Source organism: Aotus nancymaae, unplaced genomic scaffold, assembly GCF_030222135.1.
Source record: "Aotus nancymaae isolate 86718 unplaced genomic scaffold, 86718_ANA_hifiasm-v0.15.2.pri h1tg000058l, whole genome shotgun sequence".
Lineage (NCBI taxonomy): Eukaryota > Metazoa > Chordata > Mammalia > Primates > Aotidae > Aotus > Aotus nancymaae.
The window spans coordinates 4,661,927-4,674,842 of NW_026988472.1; the positions used below are offsets into that span (position 1 = coordinate 4,661,927).

At 40.8% G+C, this 12,916-nt stretch overlaps 1 protein-coding gene across 2 annotated transcripts in view; it reads right to left on the reverse strand.

Moving 5' to 3' along the window:
* Nucleotides 1–3,899: 3,899 nt before the first annotated feature.
* The window catches only part of LOC135269933 (putative G antigen family E member 3), a 53,694-nt gene continuing 44,677 nt past the window's right edge, over nucleotides 3,900–12,916 (reverse strand). Inside the window, exons 1-5 of one of the 2 annotated variants that reach the window (XM_064364585.1) lie at nucleotides 7,873–7,961; nucleotides 6,871–6,962; nucleotides 6,461–6,569; nucleotides 5,277–5,402; nucleotides 3,900–4,021 (exon numbers count right to left, since the gene is read on the reverse strand). In XM_064364585.1, the coding sequence (XP_064220655.1) occupies nucleotides 3,978–4,021; nucleotides 5,277–5,402; nucleotides 6,461–6,569; nucleotides 6,871–6,954 (363 nt within the window). In that variant the 5' untranslated portion in view covers nucleotides 6,955–6,962; nucleotides 7,873–7,961 and the 3' untranslated portion in view covers nucleotides 3,900–3,977. Of the gene's footprint in view, nucleotides 4,022–5,276; nucleotides 5,403–6,460; nucleotides 6,570–6,870; nucleotides 6,963–7,872; nucleotides 7,962–12,916 lie in introns of those variants that run through there. The other variant, XM_064364584.1, reaches the window with a different exon arrangement.

The following is a 12,916-nucleotide window of genomic DNA, read 5'->3' on the forward strand; positions in this document are numbered from 1 at the left end:
AGATATCAGGGGTTGCAATCCTAGTTTCTGATAAAACAGACGTCAAACCAACAAAGATCAGAAAAGACAAAGACAGGCAGTACAGAATGGTAAAGGGATCAATGCAACAAGAAGAGCTAATTATCCTAAATATACATGCACCCACTACAGGGGCATCCAGATTCATGAAACAAGCTCACACAGACCTACAAAGAGACTTAGACTCCCGCACGATAATAGCGGGTGACTTTAACACCCCACTGTCAATATTAGACTAATCAACAAGACAGAGAATTAACAAGCACATTCAGGACTTGAACTCAGCTCTGGACCAAGAGGACCTAATAGACATCTACTGAACTCTCCACCCAAATCCACAGAATATTATACATTCTTGTCAGCACCACATAGCACTTGCTCTAAAATTGACCACATAATTGGAAGTAAAACACTCCTCAGCAAATGCAAGAGAATGGAAATCATAACAAACAGTCTCTTAGACCACAGTTCAAACAAATTAAAACTCAAGGTTGAGAAACTCACGCAAAACTGTACAATGACATGGAAACTGAACAGCTTGTTACTGAAAACTACATAAATAACAAAATTAAGGCAGAAATAACAAAGTTCTTTGAAATTAATGAGAACATAGAGAAAACGTACCAGTATCTCTGGGACACAGCTAAAGCAGCGTTCAGAGAGAAATCTGTAGCGCTAAATGCCATAAACAATTGTGGGAAACAGTGTGGTGATTCCCCAAAGACCTAAAAACAGAACTAACATTCAATCCAGCAATCCCATTACAGGGTACATAGCCAAAGGAACATAAATTGTTCTATCATTAAGATACATGCATGCGTGTGTTCACTGCAGCACTATTAACACCACCAAAGACATGGAATCAACCTAAAAGCCCAACAATGGTAGACTGGCTAAAGAAAATGTAGCACATACATACCATGGAATAGTATGCAGCCATAAAAACAAATGACATTACATCCACTTACAGAACATGGATGGAGCTGGAGGTCATTATACTTAGCAAAGTAATGTAGAAACAGAAAACTAAACACTGCGTGCTCTCACTTATAAGTGGGAGCTAAATATGAGACAAAAATGGACACACAAAGGAGAACAACAGACACTGGCACCTACCAAAGAGTGGAGGATGGGACAAGGGAGAGGATCAGGAAAAATATTTCTTGAGTACCAGGCTTAATACCTGGAAAGCACAATAATCTGTACAACAAACCTCCCTGACACACGTTTACCTGTATAACAAACCTGCAACACATGTATGCTGAAATTAAAAGATAAAGAAAGAATTAAAAATAGATTTAAACACAAAAACTTTGAGATGAGACAAAAAGGTCACTATATAATAATAAAGGGGTCAATTCATCAAAAGTCTGTAACAATTTTCAAAATATATGCACCCAACACTGGAGCACCCAGATATATAAAACAAATACTACTGGAGCTAAAGAGAGAGAGAGGCCCCAGTACAAGAGTAGATGGACATTTCAAAACTCTACATTCAGCATCGGACAGATCTTCCACACAGAAACTCAACAATGACAACAAAAAAACAGACGTAATCTGAGGTATAGACCAAATGGCTCTAATAGATATTTACAGAACATGTCATCCCACGGCTAGAGAATACACATTCTTTTCCTCAGCACATGAATCATTCTCAAGGACAGACCGTATGTGAGGTCACAAAACATTTTAAAAAACTGAAATAGTATCAAGCTTCGTGTCAGACCACAATGGAATAAAACTAGAAATTAATAACAAAAGGAATTTTAGAAACCATACAAATACACGAAAACTCAACAATCTGCTCCTGAATGATTAATGGGTCAATGAAGAAGCTAGGAAGGAAAGTGAAAAATTTCTTGAAACAAATGATAATGGAGACACAACATACCAAAAACTTTGGGATACAGCAAAAGCAGTACTAAGAAAGGGGTTTAGAGCTCTAAGAGTCTACATCAAAAAAGGTAAAAACTTCAAATAAACAATCTAATGATGCATCGTAAACAGCTGCAAAGAAAGAGCAAACCAAACCAAAAATCAGTAGAAGAATAAAGATCAGAACAGAAATAAAAGAAATTAAAATGAAAAAACCCTACAAAGGAGCAATGAAAGTTGTTTTAAAATAAGTTAACCAAAACTGACAAACCATTAGCCAGACTAAGGAAAAAAGAGAGAAAAAACCAAATAAATAAAATCAAAATGGAAAAGGGATTTGAGAGGCTGAGGGAGGCGGATTACTTGAGGCCAGGAGCTTGAGACCAGCCTGGCCAACATAATGAAACCCTATGTCTACTAAAAACACAAAAATTAGCTGGGCGTGGTAACAGGTGCCTGTAATCTCAGCTACTAGGGTGGCTGAGACAAGAGAACTGCTCGAACCCAGGAGATGGAGGTTCTAGTGAGCTGAGATTGCGCCACTACTCTCCATCCTGGGTGACAGAGCGAGACTCTGCCACAAAAAAAAAAGAAAGAAAGAAAGAAGAAGGAAGGAAAGAAAGAAAGGGAGAAAGAAAGAAAAAAAGAAACGAAAAAGGAGGTATAAAACTGATGCTGCAGAAATTCAAAGGCTCATTACCGGCTCCCGTGAGCAACTACGTGCCTATAAATTGGAAAATCTATACCAAATGGACTAATTCCTAGATGCATACAACCTCTCAAGATTGAACCAGGAAGAAATCCATACCCTAAACAGACCAATAACAAGAAACGAGATCAAGCCAAAATAAAAGTTCTTCCAGTAAAGAGAAACCCAGGACCTTATGGCTTCACTACTGAATTCAACCAAACATTTAAAGAACTAATGCTAATCCTACTCAAACTATTCTGAAAATTAGAGGAGGACAAAATATTTTCAAACTTATTCTATGTGGCCAGTATTACCCTGATACCGAACCAAAGACTCACCAAAAAAAGAAAACCACAGGCCAGAATCGCTGATGAATAGTGATGCAGAAATCCTCAACAGAATACCAGCAAATCAAATTCAACAATACATTAGAAAGAATACTCATCATGACCAAGTGAGATTTATCCCTGGGATACAAGGATGTTTCAACATACGCAAATTAATTTATGCGATAAATCATATCAACAGAATGAAGGATAAAAACCATATAATCCTTTCAATTGATGCTGAAAAAGCATTTAATAAAACTCAACATGTCATCAAGATACAAACCCTCAAGACACTTGGGACAGAAAGAACATACTTCAATGTAAGAAAAGCCATATACGACAGACTCAGAGCTAGTATTGAAGTGGCCCCGTGGTCTGGGTTAACAACAAGAGTTCTTAGTTTCACAGCCAAGGAAATCAAGGACAGGGGCCCACCAAGAGTGAGGCTTAGAGCAGAAATTTAATAGGAGAAAGAAAGAAAAGAGCTCTCTGCTACGGAGAGGGGTCCTGAAAAAAAGGGATGCCATCCTGCAGTAAAATGCAGGGATTTTTACACAAGAGCTAGTGGGGAGCCAGTATCCGATCTACACAGGGTACAAACAACCAGCTGGGAACAGGTGTACCATCTGCATAGGGTGTGAATCTCTGGCAGCCCCCACCCTAATCTTTTATTATGCAGGCGGGTCCTCAGCCTGAGCTACTCCATGTTCCTCATTTCTTTCTTACTGTGCATGCGCTAAAAAGGGGAGATGGAACACCCACGGTGGACATGCCTGGCCCCAGGTAGCCTTTTCTATCTATGCAGCCGCTGGCATCCCCCTAGGAAAGCTTCCAGCTTACTATCTACCTATAATAGAAAATCAATGTGCCAACGTTTTACCTCTATATACCACCTCAAACACAGGATTTAAACTTTCAAAATAGACACAATTCTCAAGAGTATTAAAAACCTAAAAATAAGTTTAACAAAAATATGCAAACACTCTTTGCAGAAGACTGTAAAACTTTATTAAGAGAATGTCAGCAGTAAAATTTCCAGCGTAAGAACAACATTCTTGGTTTCAGTCTTCATTTGTTTTGATTTCAACCTGTGGTTGCCCTTCACCTATAATATAAATATAAAATCAGGGCATGTTACTCGGCAGATTTTCATTTAGATGACACTAGAGGTATACAACTATAATGTTGATTAGTTAAAATCAGAACCTTAAGGGTGACTCTTTAGCTTACATCCAGTTAGCCTTTGAATAAACTCTAAAGGTAGACTTCCAGGCATATTAACAAATTTTTAATTCATGCCACTTTTTCTAGTACAGTAAGGAAACAGAGAGACTGTTCCAGTTCAGAATGAATTAAATCAAGTGAATCTATTTTATAACTGAAAAGCAAAAAAATACATATACTTTCAGTAAAATTTCAACCAAACAAAAACCTAAGAAAAAAAGGTATTTTAAAGTGTCATTTAAATATGTTGATATGAAGTAACACTCTGCATATAGAATATGCTTAGAACTGCCTAAGTGAAGTAAACAGAGAAGTCAGCATTACATTTGTTTTGCGTCTCTTGTGAAAAAGTGTAAAGATGGTACTTTGGACTACTTTAGCCACTATATAGCTGCTTTAGGTGGAGTGAACATTTGTCACTCTCTTCACCAGTACTCCCTGCCTCTTGACATGATTAAAAGTATTTCAGTTTATATAGTAAACTGAATATCCATGCTAGCTTTAAGCCATTACCATCACAGTTAAGAACATAATATAAACTGATGGCTTACTGTAAACATGTTATATATTCGTTAAAAACAGGCCATGGTCAAAATAAATAATCCGAAAATCAAAATCAAAACGAAGAATCTGAAAATTATTGGCTGTTGGTTAAACGACTTACATTCAAAAGTCAGAAACATTTTCATATCTTTCTTTTAAAAATGACACGTATCTTATATATTTATCATGTACAACTTGATGCATTAAAATATATATACATTGTGAGATGGCTCGGTCAAGCTAAATAATATGTGCATTACTTCAAATAGCTGTGAAGACACTCGAAATCTACTCTCCTACCATGTTTCCTATCTTTCATATCATAATTAGCTTTGACCCAATTTTTCTCTAGCTCTTGAACTCCTGGCCTCAAGTGATCCTTCTGCCTCGGCCTCCCAAAGCGCCGGGATTAAAAACATGAGCCACCACACCTGGCCCTCTATCTCCAATAGTGTGTAAGGCAGGCATTTGGGGTCTTAAATATCTTTGAAGAATCTTTATATGTGAAGTTATGATATTAAAATATTAGTAATCTTATCTCTGTGTCACATTAAATAGAAACCCTATAATTTGCATCTTATTGAATAACATACCTGCTTCCAGCACTGTAGTGAGATCAAAAGTGGGTAGAATCCCCATCCTGATATCTGGACCATCTCCAGACTCATCCTCTATCTTAAGCAGAGCTAGCTCCTGTGGAATAGCTTCCACATCAGGCTCTTAAAGATAAAAAGGTCACCAATTTACAAATTAAAACATAAACTATGAGCGAGGAAATGCTACTATTTATTCCCTCATCATTGTGAAATAAAAACCTGTAACCTAATTATTTCAGGAGTCTGTTGCCAGAAAAACAGGAGAGCAGAGATTTTCAAAGATTGCCCTTGCCTTTCCCAAAGTTGACCCTAGACAACTTGCTTGTCCATTTTGTACTCATTTGTTATACTCAGCACATTAAATCAGTGATTTCTTTGAGTCAGTCTTACTAGACTACGAGTTTTATGCAGAAATTTAGCACTGACATCTCCAGCACTTAGTACATTATGTGGCATGAGGAAGCATTAATAAATGTGTGAAAAAAGTGTCTTAAAAAAATACATGAGCTGTCAGCAAATGACAGACTAGGGAGCTGCAAGCTGCCAATCGTCCACAGAAACATTTAAAAAAAAAAAAAAAAAACAACACAGAAACTGACTGAACAAACCACACAGGAGCTCTGGAAAACACTCAAAGGTTTCTGGCAACTATGCAAATACCCAATCAATAAAAAGCCTCCGTCAAAACGGTAGAAAAGTTTTGTGGCTTTTTTTTTTTTTTTTTTTTTGAGACGGAGTCTCGCTCTTGTTACCCAGGCTGGAGTGCAATGGCGCGATCTCGGCTCACCGCAACCTCCGCCTCCTGGGTTCAGGCAATTCTCCTGCCTCAGCCTCCTGAGTAGCTGGGACTACAGGCACGCGCCACCGTGCCCAGCTAATTTTTTTGTATTAATAGAGACGGGGTTTCACCATGTTGACCAGGATGGTCTCGATCTCTCGACCTCGTGATCCACCCGCCTTGGCCTCCCAAAGTGCTGGGATTACAGGCTTGAGCCACCACGCCCGGCCAAGTTTTGTGGCTTTTTATGCGTCCTTGTCCCACTCCTCCCCACAGCAGCAGTAGGAAATGTTTAAGATTCCTTCCTAAAGTTTTCTTTCCTCCTGTTACGGATATGTCATAAAATATAATGCATAAATACACCTCCACTGCCCATAATCATTATTCTTCACTCTCCCTTCACCTTGAACAGCAGGGGCTCCTTCATTTTCGATCTCCCCACTAGGTGCAATACCCTGAGTTTCAGTTGGTGGTTCCTCTCCTTGACGTTTTTCCTCAGTGGGCTGCTGGACCTAAGGGTATAAGTGTACGTGCAAATAAAAAGTCAATAATATGAATACACACAATGCATAGGCGCACCTAATCATAAGTCTAATGACATTTTCCAACAGTTATATATAGAGTAAAATATCCATACCCACATCAATACAGACAACACCAGAATATCATAGTTCTCAACCGAAGTTTCCTTCATGAGATGCCATTATCATTTTTTATGAGCATGGAAGACGTTTATCAGTTCATGTACACTAGCTCAAAAATATTTTTAAACCTAAATCGTTAATAGAAAACATCAAATGTTGAAGGACTCACAATCACAGCTTCAACTGGCTGGGAAGACTCTTCATCATTTTCTCTTTCTGAGGATTGGGATCTTGTTCTTACATGCTCACTCATGTTTCCCACTGAAAATAGAATATCGTTATATGGAAAATGTGTGTAAGAACTTAGCTCTATATATATGAACATTCCATGGCAAAACAGTAATTTGTACTTTTAAATTTTTGATTTAATATTTTCTAAATGAGTCACAGGGCAATAAGTATGATACTTTCCAATCAAACTAAGTACAGATTTCTTTATATCATAGTCTAACGGGTATAGAGATCACCTTAATGCCATAGTAAAAGACAGAGGGCTTTCCTAAGTTTTGGTTTCACAATTAGACTCACCACCATGAAGACGTTTATGAAAATATGGGCTGAGAATTGAAACTGAAGTGACCACAGCTTTCGTCCCACTCTCATTTACTAGGCCCATTCCCTCCCCCGCCCTCCGCACCTACCTACTCCCAAAATCAAGTTTTGTTGGAATGCACAGTCTCGCCCATTCCCTCCCATGACGTCCATGGCAGAAGTGCAAAGTTGTAAAACAGAGTGAAGGTTATGCTCCTCACCGGACACCTCGGCCAAGCACTCCTCAGACCTTGGGGCCACAGTCACCAGCCCACAGCATTCCCAGTTACCAAGCCCCTTCCTTACCACCCATGACGTCCCTACCGAGGAGTCTGGAAACTGTCCTCCCTCAGAGAGTTCCAGGAGTTTTCTGGACTCAGACACCTCTAACAGCACTCCCAACACTCGCCCCATCTTCCTGTGATCTCTCCCCTCCGTGGCTCACCTTCCGCCCGTGTCCCAGCCCAGCCACAACAAGGCCCATGGCGGCCTCAAGACCTGGGAGGAGCCGGACAACAACGGTGAGGCCCTTTTCCCTCAAAAGCCACGGACTGTGTGGCAGGACCTGCCTGAAGCCCGCTGGCTCCTCTTCACATACACTCACAACGAAATTCCCCGAAAGACCCATCTGCGGACCTACCGGCTGAGTCTCAGTCAGTGAGAAAGAATGAAGATGGCGGCAAGAATGAAGACAAGACCCTTCCTCGCAGAGCTCTACGCGAACAGAAGGTGGGCTGCAAGGCGCATGCGCGACAACAGACATGCGCGGCAAACAGACATGCGCAGCAACAGAGACACGCGCGGCAACACACATGCGCGGCAACAGACAGACATGCGCGGAAACAGGTCTGTGCAGCATGCGCACGGAGTGGGGCATTCACCACGTGACTGAAGTTTTCCTACCTCTGTGGAGAACCTAAACCGCAAGCTCCCCTGACAGCGAAAACTAACTTACAAAGCACTTTTCTTTTTCCCCCGCCCAACCTTTCTTTCACTTCCAGTGGCTTTGGAGAATATGAGCCCCAGGTTACTCTAAGGGAAGAATGTGTTTCAGAAAAATTCATCATGATAGAAGTAAATATTAAATATTTTAATACCCAATTTATATATGCTTTCAAAAATCATTTTCTGCTGTCGTGCTTGCAATGATCTTACCCACTCCAGTGCAATAAGAGATTCATGGTTTTCTGTTGCATTATTGTACATTCAAAAATCATTGATCCATCTGGACAAATTTAAGTGGTAGGGAATCAACATTATTTGTGAAATCCCTGTTTCACTCACTGTTTTGAAATGACTCATTCATCATCACCTACACCTCCACTCAATTTTGTATGTAACTCTCTTCATTTAATTTTCTTCCCTTGAGTTGCTTATTCCTGTACCACTACTGTAATATTTTAATTGCTGTAGCTTGATTATATTTGAAATGTGAAATAATGCTTGCCCTCCCTCATTGCTTTCTCTTTTTCTATCTCTTCTGACACGTTTGTCTTTCAGATGAACTTCAGAATCATTACATCAGGTGCTAAGATATTCCTAGTGTTGAGATACTGGCTATTACTTTTAAATTACATCTTAACTTAGGGACAATAACCATCTTTCTATTTTAGAATCTCTCTAAGAAATATCCACTCCTCAATTCCTCAAGACTTTGTAACATATCCCTGGCTATGATTGTGTCATTTCCTTCATATTAGTTGTTCACATTCAAATTAAATTTATTCTCGGGCATTTTTATTGTTCTATTCAATTGCAGACAGATGTTTGCTTTCACTCTACTATGATTTTCACAGAAGTCAAACTCTGATTGCAAAAAATTTGATTCTATACCTAGAAAATCACAGACTCTCTGCCCAAAAGATCCTTGATCTGATCAACAACTTCAGGAAATTTCAGGATACAAAATGAATGTAAAAACCAGGAGCATTTCTATACGCCAACAGCCTTCTAAGCTCAGATCCAAATCAGAAACACAATCCCATTCACAACTGCCACAAAAAGAATAATATACCTAGGAATACAGCTAACTAGGGAGGAGAAAAACCCCTACTATGAGAACCATAAAACGCTGCTCAAATAAATCAGAGGTGACAAAAACAAATGGAAAAACATTTCATGTTCATGAACAGGAAAAGCAATATTGTAAAAACAGTCAAACTGACCAAAGCAATTTATAGATTCAATGATATTCCTATTAAACTACCAATGACATTCTTCACAAAATTAGAAGAAAACTATTTCCAAAGTCATAGGGGATGGTTACGGGGCGGTGGGAGGCATGGGGGGTCGGGGTGGGGGACGGATCTGGCAAGATGGCCAAATAGGAAGAGCTGCAGTCTGCAGCACCCAGCTAGACCAATGCAGAAGGTGGGCGGGGGGTTCTGCAGTTCCATCTGAGGTTACCCAGTTCATCTCAAGTATGCTCTAGAAAGCATACTTGAGGGAATAATTCAAGAAAACTTTCTTATTCTTGCTGGAGATATACATCCATATACAAGAAATCCAGAGAACACTGGCAAGATGCTATACAACATGGACATCATCAAGGCATTTAGTCACCAGACTTTCAAAAGTCAATGCTAAAAAAAAGTCCTAAAGGCAGCTAGACAAAAAAGATCACATGCAAAGGAAAGCACATCAGGTTGACAGTGGTTTACTCAGCAGAAACTTTACGGGTCAGGAGAGATTGGGCCTTGTTTTCAGCATTCTTAAAGAAAAGAAAATCCAACCAAGAATTTGATATGCCACCAAACTAAGCTTCATAAGCAAAGGAGAAAAAAAAAATCATTTTCATACAAGCAAGTGCAAAGGGAATTCATTACTATTAGACAATCCTGACAACAGACCCTTAAAGTTCTGAATATAAAACTGAGGGAGTGGCCAAGATGGCAGAATAGAAACAGTTCCAGTCTACAGCTCCCAGCGAGATCAACGCAGAAGGCAGGGGACTTCTGCATTTCCAACTGGGGTGCCCAGTTCATCTCATTACGACTGGTTAGGCAGTGGGTGTACCCCATGAAGGGTAAGAAGCAGCAGGGTGGGCATTGCCTCACTCGGGAAGTGCAAGGAGCCAGAGGACCTCCCTCTCCCAGCCAAGGAAGCGGTGAGGGACACTGCTACTGGTCACTATACTTTTCTCATAGTTTTTACAATCCACAGATAAGGAGATTCCTTCCTGTGCCTAAACCACCAGGGCCCTGGCTTTCAAGCACAAAACTAGGCAGCTGTTTGGGGAGACACTGGGCTAGCTGCCAGAGGTTTTTCTTACCCCAGTGGCACCTGAAATCCCAGAGACATGGAACTGTTCACTCCCCTGGAAAGGAGGCTGAAGCCAGGGAGCCAGGTGGTCTTCCTCAGCAGGTACCACTCCCACAGAGCCCAGCAAGCTAAGAAACACTGGCTTGAAATTCTCACTGCCAGTACAGCAGTCTAAAGTGTGAGGATGATTGAGCTTGGTGGGGGGAGGGGCATATGCCATCCCTGAGGCATTAGTGGGTCATTTTCCCCTGACAGTGCTAAGAAGGCTGGGAGGTCTGGACTGGGCGGAAGTCACCACAGCACAGCAAAGCAGTTGTGGCCAGACTGTTTCTCTAGAGTCTTCCTCACTGGGCAGGGCATCTCTGAAGGAAACGCAGCAGCCCCAGTCAAGGGCTTACAGATGAAATTACCATATCACTGGGACAAGAGCACGTGGGGGAAGGGTCAGCTGTGGGTGCAGCTTCAGTGGATTTACTCTTTCTTGCCTGCCAGCTCTGAAGACAGCAGCTGATCCTGAAAAGGGGGATTTTCCAAGCACAATGCACCAGCTCTGCTGAGGGAAAGACTGCCTCCTCAAGTGGGTCCCTGACCCTCCTGCCTCCTGACTGGGAGAGACTGCCCAACAGGGGTCAACAGACACCTCACACAAGAGAGATCGGGCTGGCATAAGGTCAGTGCCCCTCTGAGACAAAGTTTCCAGAGGAAGAAGCAGGCAGCAATCTTTGCTCTTCTGCAGCCTCCACTGGTGATACCAAGGTGAACAAGGTCGGGAGTGGAACTCCAGCAAACTCCAGCAGACCGGCAGAAATGGGGAGTATTAGAAGAAAAACTAAAAAACAGAAAGCAAGAACATCAACATCAACAAAAAGGACACCCACACAAAACCATATCCAAAGGTCATCAGGCTCAAAGACCAAAGGTAGATAAATCCACAAAGATGAGGAAAAACCAGAGCAAAAATGTTGAAAATCCCAAAAACCAAAATGCCCCTTCTCCTCCAAATGATCCCAGCTCCTCTCCAGCAACGACACAAAACTAGACAGAGAATGAGATTGATAAATCAACAGAAGTAGGCTTAAGAAGGTGGGTAATAAAAAACACCTCTGAAGTGAGGGAGCATGATCTAACCCAATGCAAGGAAGCTAAGAACCTTGATAAAAGGTTACAGGAACGGCTAACTAGAATAGTCAGTTTAGAGAGGAATATAAAAGACCTGATGCAGGTGAAAAACACACCATGAAAACTTCGTGAAGCATATACAAGTATCAATAGCAGAATCGATCAAGTGGAAGAAAGGATAGCAAAGACTGAAGATCAACTTACTGAAATAAGGCACAAAGACAAGGTTAGAGAAAAGAGAATGAAAAGAAGCGAACAAAGCTTGCAAGAAATATGGGACTATGTGAAAAGACCAAACCTACGACCGACTGTTGTATCTGAAAGTGACGGGGAGAATGGAAGCAAGTTGGAAAACACACCAGGATATTACCCAGAAGAACTTCCCCAAGCTAGCAAGACAGGCCAACATTCAAATTCAAGAAATATACAGAACACTACTAAAATACTCCTCAAGAAGAGCAACCCTGACACACATAATCCTCAGATTCTCCAAGGTTAAAATGGAGGGAAAACTGTTAAGGGCAGCCGGAGACAACGATCAGGGTACCTACAAAGGGAAGCCCATCAGAGTAACAGTGGATCACTCTGCAGAAACCCAACAAACCAGAAAAGAGTAGGGGCCAATATTCAACATTCTTAAAGAAAAGAATTTTCAAACCAGAATTTCATATCCAGCCAAACTAAGCTCCATAAGCAAAGGAGAAATAAAATCCTTTCCAGACAAGCTAAGGGATAAGGGATTCTGTCACCACCAGGCCGGCCTTACAAGAGCTCCTGAAGGAAGCACTAAATATGGAAAGGAAAAAGTGGTACCAGCCAGTGCAAAAACACACCAAAATGTAAGGACCAATGACACAATGATGAAACTGCATCAACTAATGTGCAAAATAACCAGCTAGCATCATAATTACAGGATCAAATTCACACATAACAATATTAACCTTAAAAGTAAATGGGCTAAATGCTCTAATCAAAAGACACTGAATGGCAAATTGGATAAAGAGTCAAGACCCATCGGTGTGCTGTACTCAGCAGACTCATCTCATGTGCAAAGACATACACAGCCTCGAAATAAAGGGATGGAGGAATATTTACCAAGCGATGGAAAGCAAAAGATATCAGGGGTTGCAATCCTAGTTTCTGATAAAACAGACGTCAAACCAATAAAGATCAGAAAAGACAAAGACAGGCAGTACAGAATGGTAAAGGGATCAATGCAACAAGAAGAGCTAATTATCCTAAATATACATGCACCCACTACAGGGGCATCCAGATTCATGAAACAAGCTCACACAGACCTACAA